The 20,430-nt window shown below is 36.5% G+C and overlaps 1 protein-coding gene across 6 annotated transcripts in view; it reads right to left on the bottom strand.

Moving 5' to 3' along the window:
* The window catches only part of CLOCK (clock circadian regulator), a 130,048-nt gene that overhangs the window by 67,247 nt on the left and 42,371 nt on the right, over positions 1–20,430 (bottom strand). For 5 of the 6 annotated variants that reach the window (XM_006931114.5, XM_019829486.3, XM_023253096.2 and 2 more), the window contains 3 exons: positions 19,341–19,432; positions 5,172–5,261; positions 2,715–2,774 (listed from right to left, as the gene is read on the bottom strand). In XM_006931114.5, coding sequence (XP_006931176.1) covers positions 2,715–2,774; positions 5,172–5,218 — 107 coding nt within the window. In that variant the 5' untranslated portion in view covers positions 5,219–5,261; positions 19,341–19,432. Of the gene's footprint in view, positions 1–2,714; positions 2,775–4,074; positions 4,273–5,171; positions 5,262–19,340; positions 19,433–20,430 lie in introns of all 6 variants that reach the window. The other variant, XM_045056358.1, reaches the window with a different exon arrangement.

Genomic DNA, 20,430 nt, shown 5'->3' with positions numbered 1-20,430 from the left:
TAAAGGCTAAGGATACCGGGAAAAGACAACCTCTTTCAAGAAATTTATCTAATTCCTATGGAAATGCAGAGTACTGAACTTGTGTACTGAATGGAGTCACAGAGGCTGAGAAAAGGGTGTGGTAGTGGGGTAGATGTATGCATGGCATTACAGGTATAGGAAACTTACCCAGGAATGAACTCCTGTCACAAGTAATTCAACCTGGCTAATATGGTCAATGGATGGGCTTTCTGTGCCCAAGTATACTAGAGTTGTGGCGGTGGGTGAGGAATAAATAAATACTGGAAAAAATCGTAAAGTTTTTATGTTACATAAAAGGATTTTAATTTAATCCTGAAAGCCAGGGGAAGGCACTGAAAGGTTTTAAAGCAAAAGAATGACGTGAACAGAACTGCTTGTTGACCATTCTGGCATCACAGTGATGAAAAGATCGAGGCTTGGTGAAACAAATTCATTTAGCAAATACTCGTGAAAATTTATTGTATGGCAAACAAGCCTGGACGTCAGGTGATCATTTAGGAGGCAACTGCAACATACTAGCCTATAAACCATGGCAGTGGCAGTGTTAACAGAACAGTGTGGGTTTGAGGGTTAAGAGGCAGATCTATCAATTCTAGGTAAATCAGATCTGGTTTGCAGTAGGGAAGCAAAAGGGAAATATAAGAGGATTCCCAAGTGACTGATAATGCTGTTTATTAATGTGAGATACAACATGTGATACTGGTTTTGGTGCACAGATGGTTTGCAGAATTTAAATATGATGAAATTGCCTGTTTCACATTTAAAAAGACATACACAAAAGACTTAGATATGCAGATCTAGTTATATTCCTCTAGAAAAGAGTAAGAAGCATCTGAAAATTAGCATATATGAAGTATCTGAACACACAGATAGAGGTAAAAATAAAAGCCAATATTCATGGCATACTTATGTGCCAGGCACTACTGTAAGCACTTATGAAATCTCATTAATTCCTATGAGGAAGACTTTATTACTTACAACTTTTCATTTTACAGGTGACAACTGAGGCATAAAGAACATGCCCAGGGTCATACAGCTACCATGAAGTAGTAATTCAAACCAGACATTTTGATTCCAGGGGAAGAAAATACACAGAAACCAAATATTGCCAACTCTACTGTTGAATCATAACCACTAAAGCAAACTTCACTTCATTGTTATATTTAGGCTGGAAGTTCTCAGCCCTTGTAAGGACCTCACTGACAACAGGCCACAGAGGTTTCATTTTGGAGGTGGGTATAAAACTCCTTTTGTTCTTGGTTCACTAAGGTACTAACACTAAGGTACTTTAACTCATCATAGTTTCAGTCAGAGTTCAGTGTGGTTCTGCTTAATTATGACAATATTGTGAGATTCTCTGTCTTCCTCCAGTGTCTTCCAGAGCCACAGTATTTCTGGTTCCCTAAAAACATGATCAAACCTTCAGAGTGTTCGAAACTAGGATACCCCTAGCTACCTTATCTATCTATAAACTTGGCCTTCAACACTCTGTCCAAGTCAATTCCTTAGAGTTCTGCTTCTTTTTTCAGGCAAGACTGATTATTCCTATCTTAACAGATTTTATCTCTATCCTAAGGTATTTTGTAAAAACTTTCCTCCACCAGATTGAGGTTGAGGGATACGGGTTGTCCTATATATTTTTAGCTTCAAATCCAGGTCTTTTTATTTCCTGGAATACACTATATAGTTGTCTTCAAAATCTTCTTCTTAGATTGTAATCATTCGTTAGAATATTCTGCAATTTACCCGGTTATTGTGAATATTTTTCTTATCCCACTACTTTTTTTTTTCCTTTTTGCTGAATACATTTAGTAACTATTACTTATTACATGTTTACCTTTGTACCTGTGTATAATACTACAACAACATCTACCCTTGTCTAAGCACCCACGTAGTTCAACACAGCTGGAAAAAAACACCCAGAAAGTGCTTACTGCCCACTCTCAGTGACTACAAACTGCTATAATGCTACCCGGAGCCTCCCTCTCCTAATACTATAATTAACTGTCAAGCCTCCTGTTTAAGGCAGCTCACATCAACACTACCATGGCTCTAGATCTCACTCCCTCACCTCCACGATTTACTTTCCCTTCTACTGGAGAATAAAGGCATGTGGAGGACACAGGAGCCTACCCTGAAAGAACTCCCAATTGCCAAAGCTGAAACAATTTGAGCAACAAAATAAAACAGCACGAGAGTATAACTTAAACTATAAAATAAATATACATGAGTTCATACAGACATAAACGAATGGGAAGGACACAATTTTTTTACAGAAGTATTTCAAATATATGTAGATATCCCCTTCTATGGGAGGTGGAGCTTAATTCCCCCCATCACTACTTTGAAGGTAGGCTACACTTAATAACTTGCTACCAAAGAATAGAACAAGTTCAGGGGAAAACAGTAACTACAAATGTGAATCCAGGCAAATCCTACCTTAGCCAAGTGATGAAGGTTAACATCCTTAGTGATGTCTTATGGATATTATACACTCCAAATATGATGTGATGAGAGGAGCACTTTTACAGGATAACCTTATTAATTTATAAACTGCATACTGATATTCTAAGCTTTTCCACCTTGCTAATATATCTAAGCTCTTAAGACAGACAGCTTTTGGAAATCACTATTTACTTTTATATTTACTTATTATTCATTTAATTACTATTTTGCATCTTAAGATGAACTACCTTTTTGCTTTGTCCTTGTCATCTTCTTCCACCAACCCATCAAATATACTACCATCTTCTCTAAAAGAAAAAAGAAAGTCGACAGAGAAAATAAGAACAGACTCATTAAGCAACAGCAATACCAAAATGACATGTGAATCAAATCAGTTACATCCTAGGATTTTTCTAAAATTAAAGGATAGTACAAATTCACATTCAACTAACTGCTAACCTGTTTCCTAATAAATATTAGAAAACTAAAGTTTATCCATGTTTACCTAAATTTTTAAAAAATTTACCACAAATGTGAATTTTAAAACTACTTACTTAGCTTACTGTAAATATGACATGCAAAAATCAGAATTTAATTTAACCAGAGGTTAATACCTTGTTTTAGACTGTTAGTAATCAGCGAAAACTATAGACAGTCAGTGTATCTGCCATCATATAAAAATTACTTCATTTGAAATTATCTTTAACAGCATAGTTTAAAAAAATTATTTTGAGACATCATATTAATAAAACCACAAATTGCTCATGAGCATCACAACATCTAGCATTTAACTTACATTAATACATTTCATTCATTACTGATTCATTTGACAAATATTTATTAGTACTCATGTGCCAGGATCTATTCTGAACATGAATACAGAGCAGTTAATCAGACACAGAGGTCCCTGCTCTCATATGGCTTATTTTCTAGTAGACCAAAACAAATCAACAAGGGAATATTGACAAGTTTTCTTTTTTTTAAGGGGAGACTTTAGTTACTGCAGTGTTACTTTAGTCTCAGTGGTAAGGGAAGGACTTGCTGAGGTGGGGAGATCTAAGCTGAGAGCTAAGTGACAAGAAGAGGTTGGTTATGGGAAGATCTAGGGGAACAACATTTTAACAAATGAAATCAAGAGCCCTGGCGGCTAACCCCTTAATCTAAGTAGCAATATTAAATAATTTCAGGTGACTCAGGAGTTTTACATGAATTCACTATTCACTACTTTAATCACACCTTTCTAAGGCCTATAAAGGCACACAGAACGTCTGCTGGACCCATTGTTGAGAATATCTGCCAATTTTGTATCACAGAGGTCCATATCTGGACTTTCCAGGTTCCATGTGTGCACTGCAACTTAGGAAAACTTCTGTATGTATATGCATTTTATTGAGGAGAGAGTCCATAATTTTAATGATATTCACAGAAATAATGAACTCTTATTAAAAACTGCTGTTATGTCTGAACACAGATGTTATCTCTAGATGTTGTATCATCTAGAATGGGAATTGGCAATCACTGAGAAGCATAATACCACAATCATATTTAATCTCTCAGGAGCAGTGAAGGAACATCCTTTCTGAGGAGACAACTATACATAGAGCCCACCTGAAAATATGGCATAGCCCAAAACTATGGCAGTGCTGCAGGCAGGCCTCTCTAAGGAAACTCCTTGCCCCTTAGGTCTTAAGTTCTGGTAGAGTATTTATCTTCACTGTTTATCTCACAGGAAAGGGAGACAGGCTGGCCCCAGACGTCAAGTCACTTCTGTATACAACTCTAGCTACAAAACTTTTAAAGAATCCCCTATGGAAGAATCACACAGTACACTATAATAAAAATACAGGAACTTTAGTGTCAGGCCAATATAGGTCATAATTCCAGCTCATCACTTAACTATGTGACCTTAAACAAGTTATTCAACCTCTCTGACCTATGGTTGCCTCAGCTGTAAAATCTCATGGAATTATTGTGAGGTTAAATGAAGCAACATATGAAAAGTACTCTACACATTACCTATCAAAGAGTAAGAGCTTAAAATACGTTACTGTATGTCATCAAATTAAGAACACCATTGACTTTTATAAAGACTTGTCAGTATTTCATATGCCACCAAGAAAGAAAAAAAATGCTACCAATTAAACTATGATAAGGCAATTGTAAGATAAATCTCAGTGTCACTGTTAAAATGTAAAAAAAAAAAAAAAAAAGTCTTAAAATCGAAGAAGCAGGTTTATCCTTTTCCCAAGAATATGATTCAAAGATTATAATTTCAACTAATAAAATCCTAATTATAGCTACCACTTATCAATCTCAAATACTAGAATGCTTAAAGACATGGAGTTAGCCCCAACAGATAGATACGGAGAAAAAGGACAACACATAAGGAGAAAAAAAGATTCCATAAGGTGCCAGGGAAACATGTGCCAACTATCACAATTTCTCTCGGAGCAGCTCTGACCAAATCAAACTCAAAATTACAGTTCAAGATCTGTTTAGGACACAAGCCATACACTGGACTTTGGCTATAGATAACATTAACATATCTTACTATTACACTATGTTTACTCAATATAGAAACTGAATGTAATAGGAATTATGTTTAAGCATGAAACTCCGTATCAGTTTGATAGAGATCATTACTCTAATAATAAATTTTAAAATACTTTTATAGGATTCAAAATAAAGAGTCTCTAAAAACATACCTGTCGACAATCGAGCTCATTTTACTACAGCTTACGGTAAACAACATAACATATTACGTTTTCGTCTTGTGGTAGACATTTGTACTTCTCCTTGGGTGGAAAGAAAAATACATAGTCATTAGTTTTCAAAAAAAAAATTAGTCTACAAACAGTAATGTTGAGAAACACTTTATGTTATTATAGAGAATTCAAATGTTTTGGCTTGTACCATAGGCTGAAATATTTTCAAGCAAATACCTTTAGCTGGGGCATGTTGAAGGCTTTTTCCCTTCTAAAAAAGGAATACAGGGGAAAAAAACTGAGGTTCATAATTAATTTTATATTATAAAATAATAAAGGCTACTCTTAACATTTAGTATATATATTAGACTATGAAACTGTAAATAGGCTATAATTCAAAAAGATATATGTACCCCTATATTCATGCAGCAGTTATTTACCATAGCCAAGATATGGAAACAACCTAGATGCCCATTGATAGATGAATGGATAAAGAAGATATGAGATGTGTGTGTGTCACACACACAAACACACACAGACACACACACACAGTGTGGAATACTACTCAGCTATAAAAATAAAATCTTGCCAATCTTGACAACATGGATGAACCTCGAGGGTATCATACCAGGTGAAAGAAGTCAGACACAGAAAGACAAATTCCATATGATTTCACCTATATATGAAATCTAAAACACAAAAAACAGAAACACTCATGAATACAAACAATAAACTGGTGGTTGCCAGGGATAAGAGGGAGGATGACTGAAACAGGTGAAAGGAAGTAAGGCCAACAAATTGCCAGTTACAAAATAAGTCATGTGAATAAAAAGTACAGCATAGGGAACATAGTCATTAATATTGTAGTAACATTGTATGTCAACAGATGGTAACTACCCTTATCATGGTGAGCACTGTGGAATGTACAGAATTACTGAATCACTGTTTATACCTGAAACTAATATAACATTCTATGTCAACTATTCTTCAATTTAAAAATAATATCTAATCAACAAACATTTGTTGAAAGCCTATTTTCTATTAAATAGTATGCTAAGCTTTAGGGATAGAAGGATAAAAGTCCTTATAGGCAAAAATCTGGAACTGAATAGGGAGACAGATACCCAGATAATAGTAAGAAGGATAACGAAGGTATGTAGGAAGGAGTCCGGAAATATTCTTGATGACAATGAGTTTGTCAGATAGTCTAAATTGCTATTACTAAAAATATGGTCCAGGCCGGGCAAAGGCCCTTTATTGGCAGGGCGGAGTGGTGCTACCCCAGAACTGGGTCCCACAGTGTGGGATCCTTTAAGACATCAGGTTTTGAATCTCAGCCGATCACCTAGGAGACGAGGGAGACCATAGAGCAGAACAAGCCAGCTGCCCGCACTACTCTGTAAGGGCTGCCTGAACAGTGAGGTTTGAGACACCCGGTCCAGGGAGGACAGATTGGGGTACTGCCATTTTTCTCTTCATCACCAACACAGTGGGGCTTCAGGGCCCCCAGTGAAGGCAGGACCTGCTTACACCAAACCCCGCCCCTCCGTGCCTAGCAACTGCTTATCTACTGGAGTGGGACTGACACTGAGGGAACCAGATGGCCTCTCCTCCAGACAGCACAGCCACTGATCTCAAACACCAACCGACAACTGTCCTGCAGTTATGTATGTTAGTCTGGTTTTTTTGTTTAATTTTTTATTACTATTATTTTTTTTCTCTTCTCTTTTTTCTACCCTCTTCTTCCCCCCCCCCCCCCCCCCCCCGCCTTTGGAATCAGATTCGTAGTCTCTGATTTGACTTTTGGCCATTTCTTGTTATGTATTTTTTTTTTCTCTGCTTTGTCAGTCTGTTTAATCAGGCATTTTTATTCTTTTTACATCTTTTCTATACCTCCTTCTTTATTTTCCTTTCTCTCTCTCTGGATTAAGCCTTGTAGTTTCTCTGATTCTCTGCTTGGTCTTTTTTTCCACCCCTCTCATTTTTCTCTTTGTATGGGACCAAGTCCCCTGCACTTTCCTTTTTTTTTTTTTTTAATTTCTGAACAAATGTAAGCACACCTGGTGAAAGGTCTAAACAATCCACCACCATGAGTAAGGAGGAGCTTTGTAGAAGAATGACCACTGTGATAGAGCAGCCAAATATGCAACAGCCGAGTGCAAGCAACACACTCCAAAAACACTTCCTGAAGTGCAAGGCCCTGGACAGCGTATAACCCCCTTTTCTTTAATTTTTTTAATGGTTATTTATTTTGAAAGAGAGAGAGTACACACGAACAGGGAAGGGGCAGGGAGAGGGGGAGACAGGCTCTCCAAAGCAGGCTCCAGGCTCTGAGTTGTCATCACAGAGCTGATGCGGGGCTTGAATGCATGAATCATGAAATCACGGACATTTAACTGACTGAGCCACCCAGGCACCTCTGACCCCTTTATAATATAGTAGTTCTCACAGGTGCAGGACACATAACAAGCTATTAAAACACATAAAAGACAGAAACCTAGCCAAAATGACGAAATGGAAGAATTCTCCTCAAAAATTCCAGGAAGAAATGACAGCCAGAGAATGAATCAAAACAGATAGAAGTAATATATGTGAACAAGAATTTAGAATAAAAGTCATAAGACTAATAGCCAGGCTTGAAAAAACCATAGAAGACAGGGGAGAATTGAGGCAGAGATCAAAGACCTAAGAAATAGTCACGATGAATTAAGAAACGCTATATGTGAGATGCAAAATAAACTAGATACAATGACAGCGAGGATGGAAGAAGCAGAAGAGAAAATAGGTAAGACAGAAGATAAAATTATGGAAAATAATGAAACTGAAAAAAAGAGGGAAAGGAAATTACTACACCACGAGGGGAGATTTAGAGACCTAAGTGATTTAATGAAACCTAATAATATCTGTATCATAGAAGTTCCAGAAGAAGAAAACAGAGAGAAAGGGGCAGAAGGTTTATTTGAACAAATTATAGCTGAGAACATCCCTAATCTGGGGAAGGAAACAGATATCCAAATCCAGGAGGCACAGAGAACTCCTTTCAAAATCAACAAAACGGGTCAACACCACGACATATCATAGTGAAACTGGCAAAATAGAAAGATAAAGAGAGAATTATGAAAACAGATGAGGACAAACAAGCCTTAACCTACATGGGTAGACACATAAAGGTAGTTAGCAGACCTGACCACTGAAATTTGGGAGGCCAGAAGAGAGTGGCAGGAAATATTCAATGTGCTGAATAGGAAAAATATGCAGCCAAGAATCTTTTAACGGCAAGGCTGTCATTCAGAATAGAAGGAGAGATAAAGGCCATCCCAGACAAACAAAAACTAAAGGAGTTCATGACCACTAGTGGAAAGCAGCAAAAGGACCAGAGATATCACCACAAGCACAAAACCTACAGATAACACAATGACACTAAATCCATACCTTTCAATAATCACTCTGAATGTAAATGAACTAAATGCCCCAATCAAAAGACCTAGGGTATCAGAATGAATAAAAAAACAAGATCCATCTGTATACTGACTACAAAAGACTCATTTTAGACATGAGGACACCTGCAGATTGAAAGTGAGGGGATGGAGGACCAACTATTATGCTACTGGAGGGCAAAAGAAAGCTAGAGTAGTCATACTTGTATCAGACAAATTAGATTTTAAAAGAAAGTCTGTAACAAGAGATGAAGAAGGGCAGTGTATCATAATTAAGAGGTCTATCCATCAAGAAGAGCTAGCGATTGTAAATGCTCATGCCCACAAGAAGGAAGAACACAAATACATAAATCAGTTCTTCACAAACATAAATAAACATATAGATAATAACTGTGATTATGGGGGGAATTAATACTCCTCTTATAGCAATGGACAGATCATCTAGGCAGAAAATCAATAAGGAAACAACAGCTCTTAACGACACACTGAACCAGATGGACTTAACAGATATATTCAGAACTTTTCATCCAAAAGCAGAATACTCATTCTTGAGTGCACTTGGAACATTCTCCAAAACAGATCACATACTGGGCCACAAAACAGCCCTCTATAAATATAAAAGGTTGAGATCATTCCATCCATATTTTCAGATCACAACACTATGAAACTTGAAATCACAAGAAAAAATTTGGAAAGTTCCCAAATACGTGTAGGTTAAAGAACATCCTACTAAAGAATGAATGGGTCAACCAGGCAATTAAAGAAGAAATTTAAAAATACACGGAAGCAAATGAAAATGAAAACACAAGAGTCCAAACACTTTGGGACACAGCAAAGGCAGTCCTAAGAGGAAAGTACACTGCAATTTAAGCCTATCTCAAGAAGCAAAAGTCCCAAATACATAACCTAACCTCACACCTGGAGGAACTTGGCACCACCAAAGAAAGCACAAAGCCAGCAGAAGACGACAAATAATAAAGAGTAGAGCAGAAATGAACAACATAAAATCCAAAAAAAACAGTAGAACAGATCAATGAATCTAAGAGCTGGTTTTCTGAAAGAATAAACAAAACTGACAAACCCCTAGCCAGATTTCCCAAAAAGAAAAGAGAGAGGACCCAAATAGATAAAATCACGATTGAAAGAGGAGAGATCACAACCAACACCATATTATTACAGAATTATTAGAGAACCAACACCAACAATTATTAGAGAATACTATGAAAAATTAGATGCCAACAAATTGGACAATCTGGGAGAAATGGATAAATTCCTAGACACTCACTCACACAGTACCAAAACTCAAGTAAAAAGAAATTAAAAAATCTGAACAGACCTATAACTACAAGAAATTGATTCACTTATCAAAAATCTCCCAACAAATAAGAGTCCTGGGCCAGTTGGCTAGGGGAATTCCACCAGACATTTAAAGCAGAGTTAATTCCTATTCTTTTCAAGCTGTTGCAAAAACAAAATGAAAGGAAAGCTTCCAGACTCATTCTATAAAGCCAGCATTACCTTGATTGCCAAACCAAAGACCCCACTGAAAAGGAGAATAAAGGCCAATATCCCTGATGAACATGGATGCAAAAATCCTCAACAAGATACTAGCAAATCGAATTCAACAGTATATTAAAAGAATTATTCACCATGATCAAGTAGGATTCATTCCTGGGCTGCAGGGCTGGTTCAATGCTCGCAAATCAATCAACATGATACATCACATTAATAGAAGAAAGGATAAGAACCATATGATCCTGTCAATAGATGCAGAGAAAGCATTTGACAAAATACAGCTTCCTTTCTTAATAAAAACCCTCAAGAAAGTCAGGTTAGAAGGAACATACCTTAACATCAGAAAAGCCATATATGAAAGGCCCACAGCTAATATCATCCTCAATGGGGAAAAACTGACAGCTTTCCCCCTGAGATCAGGAATATAGCAGGGATGTCCACTCTCACTACTCTTGTTTAACATAGTTAGAAGTTGCAGCCTCAGCAATCAGACAACAAAACAAATAAAAGCCATGCAAATTGGCAAAGTAGAAGTCAAACTTTCACTCTTCGCAGATGACAAGATACTCTACATGGAAAACCTGAAAGACTTCACCAAAAAATTGCTAAAGCTGATACGTGAATTCAGCAAAGTCACAAGATATAAAATCAATGTACAGAAATCGGCTGCATTTCTACAACCAATAATGAAGCAACAGAAAGAGATATCAAGAAATTGATCCCATTTACAACTATACCAACAACCATAAAATACCTAGGAAGAAACCGAACCAAAGATGTGAAAAATCTGTATGCTAAACACTCTAGAAAACTTATGAAGGAAATTGAAGAAGATATAAAGAAATGGAAAAACACTCCGTGCTCATGGGTTGGAAAAATAAATATTGTTAAAATGCCAATATTGGGGCGCCTGGGTGGCGCAGTCAGTTAAGCGTCCGACTTCACCCAGGTCACGATCTCGCGGTCCGTGAGTTCGAGCCCCGCGTCGGGCTCTGGGCTGATGGCTCAGAGCCTGGAGCCTGTTTCCAATTCTGTGTCTCCCTCTCTCTCTCTCTGCCCCTCCCCCGTTCATGCTCTGTCTCTCTCTGTCCGAAAAATAAATAAACGTTGAAAAAAAAATTAAAAAAAAAAATGTCAATACTACCCAAAGCAATCTACAGATTCAATGCAATCCCAATCAAAATAGCACCAGCATTTTTCACAGAGCTAGAACAATCCTAAAATTTGTATAGAACCACAAAAGACCCTGAATAGCCAAAGTAATGTTGAAAAAGGAAACCAAAGTCGGAGGCATCACAACCCCAGACTTTAGCCTCTACTACAAAACTGTAATCATCAAGACAGTATGGTACTGGCACAAAAACAGACACATAGACCAATGGAATAGAAGAGAGAACCCAAACATGGACCCACACATATATGGCCAACTAATCTTTGACAAAGCAGGGAAGAGTATCCAATGGAAAAAAGACAGTCTCTTTAGCAAATGGTGCTGGGAGAACTGGACAGCAACATGTAGAATGAAACTACACGACTTTCTTAAACTATACACAAAAATGAATTCAAAATGGATGAAAGACCCGAATGTGAGGCAGGAAACCATCAAAATCCTACAGGAAATAACAGGCAGTAACCACTTTGACCTCGGCTGCAGCAACTTCTCACTTGACATGTCTCCAACATCAAGGGAAATAAAAGCAAAAATGAACTACTGAGACCTCATCAAGATAAAAGCTTCTGCACAGCAAAGGAAACAATCAACAAAACTAAAAGGCAACCAACGGGATGGGAGAAGATATTTGCAAATGGCATACAAGATAAAGGGTTAGTATCCAAAATCTATAAGGAACTTCTCAAACTCAATACCCGAAAAACAAATAATCCAGTGAAGAAATGGGCAGAACACATGAAGAGACACAAAGACATCCAGATGGCAAACAGACACATGAAAAAAGATGATCAACATTGCTCATCATCAGGGAAATACAAAGCAAAACCACAATGAGATACCACCTCACACCGGTCAGAGTGGCTAAAAGCAACAACTCAGAAAACTACAGATGCTGGCGAGTATGTGGAGAAAAGGGAACCCTCTTGCACTGTTGGTGGGAATGCAAACTGGTGCTCTGGAAAACAGTGTGGAGGTTCCTCAAAAAGTTAAAAATAGAATTACTCTATGATCCAGCAATAGCACTACTAGGAATTTATCCGAAGAATACAGGAGTGCTGATTCATAGGGGCACATGTGCCCCAATGTTTATAGCACTGCTATCAACAATAGCCAAATTATGGAAAGAGCCTAAATGTCCATCAACTGATGAATGGATAAAGATGTAGTTTACATATACAATGGAATACTACTCGGCGATGAAAAAGAATGAAATCTTGCCATTTTCAACAACATGGATGGAACTGGGGGGTATTATATGCTAAGAGAAAGACAGATATCATATATTTTCACTCATATGTGGAATTTGAGAAATTTAACAGATGACCATGGGGGAAGGAAGGAAATATAAGGTACAAACAGAGAAGGAGGCAAACCATTAAGAGACTCTTAAACACAGACAACAAACTGAGAGTTGATGAGAGGTAGGGGGTTGGGGAGGTGAAAAAATGTGTGATGGCACTGAGGAAGGCACTCTTGGAATGAGCACTGGGGGTTGTATGTAAGGGATGAATCACAGGAATCTATTCCTGAAGCCGACTACACAGTATGTTACCTAACTTGACAATTTAAAACAAAATACATATATACGTATACACACACACACACGTATCTCAGATGATGCCAATGCTGGTGGAGACCACCAGCATTGGCATCATCTGAGGCCTTGTTAAAAACCTCAGTCCTACTGAACCAGAATCTACATTTAACAAGGTCCCCATGTGATCTGTATGACCATTTGAATGTGAGAAATAACAGACCAGAGCACAAGAGGTAGTATGTGAAAGGATTCTAAGCTACAAGAATCGCAACTTGCAAAGGCACAGGCCTTGAGGGAGCATCATATTTGAGAAGCTTAGGAGGTTTAGCATTTTCTTTAAAAAAAAAATTTTTTTTAAGTTTGTTTATTTTTGAGACAGAGAGAAAGCACAAGTTGGGGAGGGGCAGAGAGAGAGGGGAAGAGAGAAAATCCCAAGCAGGCTCTGTGCTATCAGCACAGAACCTGACACGGGGCTTAAACTCATGAACAGTGAGCTCCTGACCTGAGCAGCAATCAAGAGTCAGACACTTAACTGACTGAGCCACCCAGGTGCCCCTCGTTTAATTTTTCTTTTAATGTTTAATGTTTATTTTTATTTTTGAGAGAGACAGAGAGAGAGAAAGAATGGGGGAGGGTCGGAGAGAGAGAGGGAGACATAGAATCCAAAGCAGGCTCCACGCTCTAAGCTGTCAGCACAGAGCCCAATATAGAGTTCAAACTCACAAACCATGAGATCGTGACCTGAGCCAAAGTCAGACACTCAACCGACTAAGCAAGCCACCCAGGTGTTGCATTTTAGCATTTTCTTTAGAAAAAATTTGGTCATGTTACAATTTAAAGTTTTAATTACTAGAGCATAAAATGAGAATAAGAGTGAGTAGAAGGGTGAAGGCAAGTGAAATAGAAAAAAAGCCTTATTATAAAGGGTCTCTTACCTACATTGAAGGAATTAAGGTTTACTACTTTAAAATGAAATTGTTAGCCTACAGTTTGTCACCCTATATTCTATAGTTTTTCTGAAGTGTAAGGCAGAATTTATTTACACAAAATACGTACATCCTATTGTCATGAGTTAAATATTTATTAATGCTAATAAATCCCCAGTTTTGAGACATGAAAAATTCTACTTTAAGTATTATACATCTTATCTAAAATTGAGAAAATAGTGCAAATTAATGTGTAACACTAAGTGAAAAGAGATTAAAGATGCTCTAAGAACATGGGATTCTAAAATATTCTATCACTGTTTTCAAATGTATAGTCATGAAAGAGCAAGTGAATAATCCTTGATAAATGATGCTGTGCCTCTGTGGCTATGGCTATAGAAATGAGACTATGAAGGGCTAAGAATTCTTAAAAGAAAATGAATAGGGAGTCAGAAGTAAAAGTAAAAGGAACTAGCACTAGATAAAATACCAGTTTTAAGTGTCTGGATGAACATCAGGAGATGAAACGTGGAATTACCGAATTCTGGAGTTAGAAAAGACTTCAAAGATGACCTAACTACAACCCTCTGGTCTAAGAGACATACCTATCATGGTAATAACAGAGATTAGTTCTATGACTGGAACAAAAAGAACAGTGGAAAGGTAACAGTCATGTTGGGTGAATTAAAAAAGAACAATTTTAAAGTTAAAAGGCCAGATCTGATCCTTTTTTATATGGAACCAAGACTATGCTTCTTTAATTATCAAAAGGCAGAAAATAGGGAAAATTAGAAAAAAAAAAAAAAAAAAGACTCCAAGAATTAGGGCTTAGACTATAGGAAGGGCCAACCTGATTGAACCCAAAATGGTTTAGAAGATACAAGCTAATGCTTTATTAGGCTATTTTACTAATGTTGGTAACAGTATTCTTCCAAACATTTATTGTGCTAAGTGAACAAATTAAGACTATATCTTTAACAGTCTGGTCCAAGATCTTTTGTCTACTTTTCTAGCCAAGTGACATACCATATTTAAGGAAAAGGTAAGGAAGAAGTGAAATAGGTGGAACGAAGTACTCTAGAGCCAACTGGGTAAAAATTCCCTCTAACTTCTTTAAATAAAGTGTCAAATTAATTCAAAACAAAGTAATGGTGGAACAGCCAAAAGGTCCTATCTGGGGACTACCCTAGGCCTCACATTTTCAGTACAAAAAAAACCATCCAGAGTCACACCTGCACATGCTACGGATTCTAAACGATTCATGCTATGGATCCTAAAACGATTCTGTTTTAGGAGATATGCTGTGTCCCTACACACAGCAAGGAATTTCAAGTGCATAATCTAATACAGATCAAATTTTATTATTAAAAGTCTTCTTTCTTAAATATTGACATTCCTAGGCCAGCATAGTATGCAATAATGTGTCTTGGAAAGGATCAGTTACAGTTTCTGGGATTCAAAGTTCACAAATTAAATTACCAAGATCAAGTTACATGTAGGAATCAAATGCTCCTTTACATAAGCAACTTGAGCTCAACGTCATTCAGCGATAGGACTTCCCAGCTCTCCAGTGTTATTATTACTTTATGATGACAGAGGGCAAGGATGGCATAAGTCTTTTATAAATATCAGTTTAAAAACAAGCTTTACAAATATTTATGAAATGGGGAGACATTAAGAACTAAGAAATTTTATAAAACATTCAAAGTCTGCCAAATACAGAAGCAGATATGTTTTTAATTCAGCATGCAACATTAAATATAATTAACAGAAAATCTCAGAGCCTGGAAATCTTTGGAAAAGAACCCTTATACATGAAACAACACATTCTGTATTAAAAATAAACTGTGCAGTATCTAATGACATGATTCTAGTCCTCTGAATCGCAGTTGCTGTCACCCTCAAGGCTTTCCATTCCTACATCACGAATTTCTCCCTTAAAAAATGGATTTTTCTGATCAACATCTTAGTATTTTACCCTAAAAACAAAACAAAAACAACCCCTGACCCACCAACCCCTTCAGGTACTGCCCTCCTTTTCTGCTCCCTTTCACAGGAAAACTGCACGGCAGGGTACATTTGCTGTTTGAACATCTTTAATTCCCTTCTCTGCCTTACTTTAAAATGTAGTGTTTATTCACCAGTGTATACATGTTCAAAGTCTAAAGTGTCCACCTAGTTTTACAAGACTTACTAAAAAATTGGAAGTCCTCTGTTCTCTGATCCCCCAATTCCCACTTTCCACCACTTTCACCCCTTGAACTGTCTCTGCAGGCGGTTAACTCTCTGATATCCTTTATTTTGCTACTTCTTGATTCCTTCTGTTTTAGGTAGGTTGTCTACACGCTCCCAACTTATTCAAGCTGTCCCAATGTAATTATTAAAAGTGTCTCCTTTTGCTCTCAAGAGAGTCTTTTTTAGGCATCATCTACTGAATTCCACTAAGAAAAATTGAATTCTTTTTGCCTCCCCATCCTTACCTCATTTACATGCACACTTGCCCAAATTCCCAATATCATACTTTTGGCTAGGTGGTTATATTCAGAGTTAACATTATTAGGACTCTGTAAATGCAATTCACAACTGAGCCATACAGCATACTACAATTACTTCCCCTTTCTAAATAATTTTCCCTGGAGTTAATAATTGTTTTATTGTTGACTTACTTTCCTATACACCTATCACCAATTCAGCCCCAAACTTTTTCCTGTCTAAATCTCCTAACATCTTCAAACACATTACACATTCTACCAACATAATCTCAAAGCTATTTACCTTGAAGCCCTTTGACCTATTCCTGTTGGGACTAGATGCTCTCTACAACCAGCAGTCATCTTGGGATCATTATACATAATCTTCCTGGTGATTTTCTGGGTCTCTACTAAAGGTGCATTTTCTGTTTCTTATATCCTATGCTTTCATCTTTTTTAGTTTACTTATTTTGTTGAGTACCTCCAAATATAACACCCCAAGAAAGGGGTCATGGCAGATAAGCAGTTTAGAAATCACAAGTCTGAAACTGTCATCAATCATACTTAATCAATAGTTTAGCTACATACTGAATACTGGGTTGGAAATAAGTTTTCCCTGAGACTTACGAGAAGGCTCCATTGTCTTCTAGTTTCCAGAGTATTCTCAAGAAGCCCAAAGCCATTCTGATTATTGATCTTTACATGTGACCTACTTCTCTTACTCTGGAAGCTCCTCTATGTTTTACATTTTAACAGCGATACGTCCTATTTTGGACTTATTTCCACATCCATAGTGGTCACAGTATAGGATCTTTCTACTTGGAAACTTATGTCCTCTAATTCTGGACAGTTTTGTTGAATCATTCTCAATTCTTTATTTCTCCTATTTCCCTCTTTTCTCCCTTTCCATAACTCCCATTATTTCAACAATAGAGATTCTGACAGTTGCTCCAATTTTATATTTTTCTCTCCCATTTTAACTTTGTTTTACTCTCGATATATTAGCTTTATTTTTCCACTCTTGAGTTCTTCATTTCTAATTTGTTTTTCTTTCACGTTTCATAAATTTAGCATCTCCCTTCCAACTTCTCTGAAACCATTAGGTAATAATTTTGTATTTGTTTCAGTTTTTACCTGCTGTAAATGGGGTAAATTTTACCTACCTGGTCTCCATTTCCCCTAACATGGTAAGTTCTTTTGGCATGATCTTTGGCTCTCACATAACAGGTTTTCCTATAATGCTTAGAGATCTCTAGGCACCAAATCATTTAAGGGTGGGGTCTAAAAAGATCACTGAAATTATTTGTGATAGGTCTTACTGACTATGAACTTTAGCAGAGGTATCAGGTTGGAATATTTCTTTGGGGAAATTCTTTTAAGTCAGTATCTTCAGCTCTTTTCTCTTAGGCTGGTTACAATTTCCAGAGAAAAATCTTCTAAACTACTGACTGAAAAATTATAAAAATCTGGTAGCCTACGTTCTTAATCCCTCTATTTTCAACATGGTACTCCCATTCTCAACCATGTTTGCTGCATCTCAATTTTATCCTTGCTAGAAAATAAATCTCTAGTCTTCTGCTAAGATAAGGAAGGGGTAGATGCTTGGTACTCCAAGGTCAAGAAAAGGGTTTATGGAGGATAATCACCTCTTAGACAGACTGGCAACATATCGGCCTCCTTTTACTTCCACTCGTTATTTCTATTTGCAGAAGTAAAGAGCGCTGTCCATTCCTGACATTTTAGAGGTTCTATAATGCTGTTAACTTTAGTCTCAGCATTCTCACAGCTGGCTCCGGGTTCTAGGGTCTGTAAGACATATACCAGACTTTCTTTTGTTTTTCAGGCTCCAAATTTTTTTTTGCATTTGTTTCCTGTCCCCTTCTGTTTGCTCTTGTGAAGTTAGGCCTTTTGTTTTAAAAGAAGAAAAAAAAAAATCCCTTTACTTTAGCTTTGATGGAGTTTCAAGGGAAAAAAAAAAAAAACAGGAATTTAATTGCATTTCTTTTGCCATCTTTAACTGGAAATTCCCCCGTTTCCTCTTCATCAATTTTAATCAGGCTTTCACCCTCACCACTCCCACTGAGACTGTTCACTCTTATTAGAGGTTAAAGGACATTCATGCTGCCAAATGCAATAATGGTTGCTTTGGTCTACTCTCTATTTTACCTCATAGTAGCATATGATGTAACTAATCACTTCTACACTTATTAAATACTTTTCTCTTTTTGCCTTCTGCAACAGAACTCTTTCCTGATTTCTCACTCATCTCACTAGTTGTTCCTTCTCCTCTAACACTGGCACGTCCCAAGGATAAATCCTTCTCAATCTATGTACACTTCCTATATAATTTCATCTAGACATATGCCTTTAAGTATTTCTCTGTGCCAATAACTCCCAAATCCACACCCTTAGACATGATTCTTAACTTCAGAGTCTTATATCCAGCTACCTTTTTGATATTTCTACAGAATTTACAGGTGTCTAAAATATTATACAGCAAAACAGAACACTTGACTTTCTCTGTAAATTTGCTCCTTGCCAAGATTTCTTCTCGAACTTCAATTCCATATACTCTTCCCCTCGTTTATTATACTCCAGTCACATTTTCTCTTTCCGTTCCTCAAGCATTCTATGGTCATTTTGGTTTCACTGCTTGTAAATCTCCTCTCTCAGATCTTCACAAGGCTGGCACATTCCTGCCATTCATATCTTAACTGAAATGCTCTTCTTCAGTGAGGGCTTTCAAATATTTATGTCTTTCAATAATGAAAGCAGTCACCAGTCTCTGTAACACATTATTTATTTTAATTCTGTGCATTGAACTAACGACAAATGTTTCACTGGTTTATTTGTCCTCCCTCTCTTTAGAATGCAACCATAATGAGAGCAGGGACAGCTTCTGTCTTATTTATCACTGCATTCTCAGTATCTAAAACAGTATCTAAATATAGTGGATACAATACATGTTTTGAAATAAAGTAATATAAGTAGGAAAAATTTTTTAATAAAACATTCCTCAAATTAGTGTGTCAAAACAGTTTATGGATTAATTTATATATTTTGCTGGAAAAATGTCAATCCAAAGTATATTCTAAGATACAACCTTCATTACCTTTTGTGTTTTTTGGATCTTTTAAATTGCTTCTTCAGAAAACTATAGGTTCAATGTATTCTTCTATATGGCTGACCATCAGTCTCAGAATTCTGTTTAAACAACAAAAAAATTATTTATTAGATTTACTTAACTTATAGAAGTTTTCATGAAAAAGTTTTACATAAAATTTAGAACTTAAGTCACAAAAAGTGTACATAACAAATGTTAAACTCCAAATTGTTTTTAAAAAAAATTAAAAATAAAGACTAAAAACAACAATTCTAGTACAGAAGTTAAAAGACAAAAGTATAAAAATAACTATAACTACAAAAATGGATTCATAAGATATACAATAAAAAGATGTAATTTGTGATGTTGATAACAAAATGTAGAAGGGAGAGAGACGTGAAAGAATAGATTTCTGAAGTGTTATCAGTTTAATATAGATTGTCAAAACTATAAGATGTTTTATATAAGACCCATGGTTAAGCAAAAAGAAAATACCTAGAGAAGAGACACAAAAGGAAAAGAGAAAGAAATCAAAACACAAAGGAAGACAACAGGAGGAACAAAGTGACAGAAAACTCTAAGACAGTCAAAAACAAATAAGAAAATGGACACAGTAAGTCTTCTGTATCAGTAATTACTTTAAATGTAGATGAACTAAAGTCAGCAAAGACAGAGTCGATACATTTATCAGAAAAAGATCCAACCATTTGTTGTCTACAACAGACTCACTTTAGATTTAAGGACATACAGAAGATGAGAGTAAAGGTGAAAAGATATTCCATGCAAATATAACCAAAAGAGAGCAGGAGTGGCCATACTTATAGCAAAGAAAATAGATTTTAAGTCAAAAACTAACAAGAGGCATAAAAGGATGTTATATAATGATGAAAGGGTCAGGTCATCAGGAAGATGTAACAATTATATATACATTCAACACCAGTGCACCCAAATATTTGAAGCAAAGAAAGATGGAACTAAGGAAAGAAATAGATAGCAACACAGTAAGAGATTTCAATACTCCAGTATCAAGAAGGATAAAACATCCAGACAGAATATCAATACGAAACAGACAACTTGAATAACACTCCAGAGTAAATCA

The sequence above is a fragment of the Felis catus genome, chromosome B1, assembly GCF_018350175.1.
Source record: "Felis catus isolate Fca126 chromosome B1, F.catus_Fca126_mat1.0, whole genome shotgun sequence".
Lineage (NCBI taxonomy): Eukaryota > Metazoa > Chordata > Mammalia > Carnivora > Felidae > Felis > Felis catus.
Note: the sequence above shows the minus strand (reverse complement) of the source record. Positions and strands in the feature narration are given on the sequence as shown.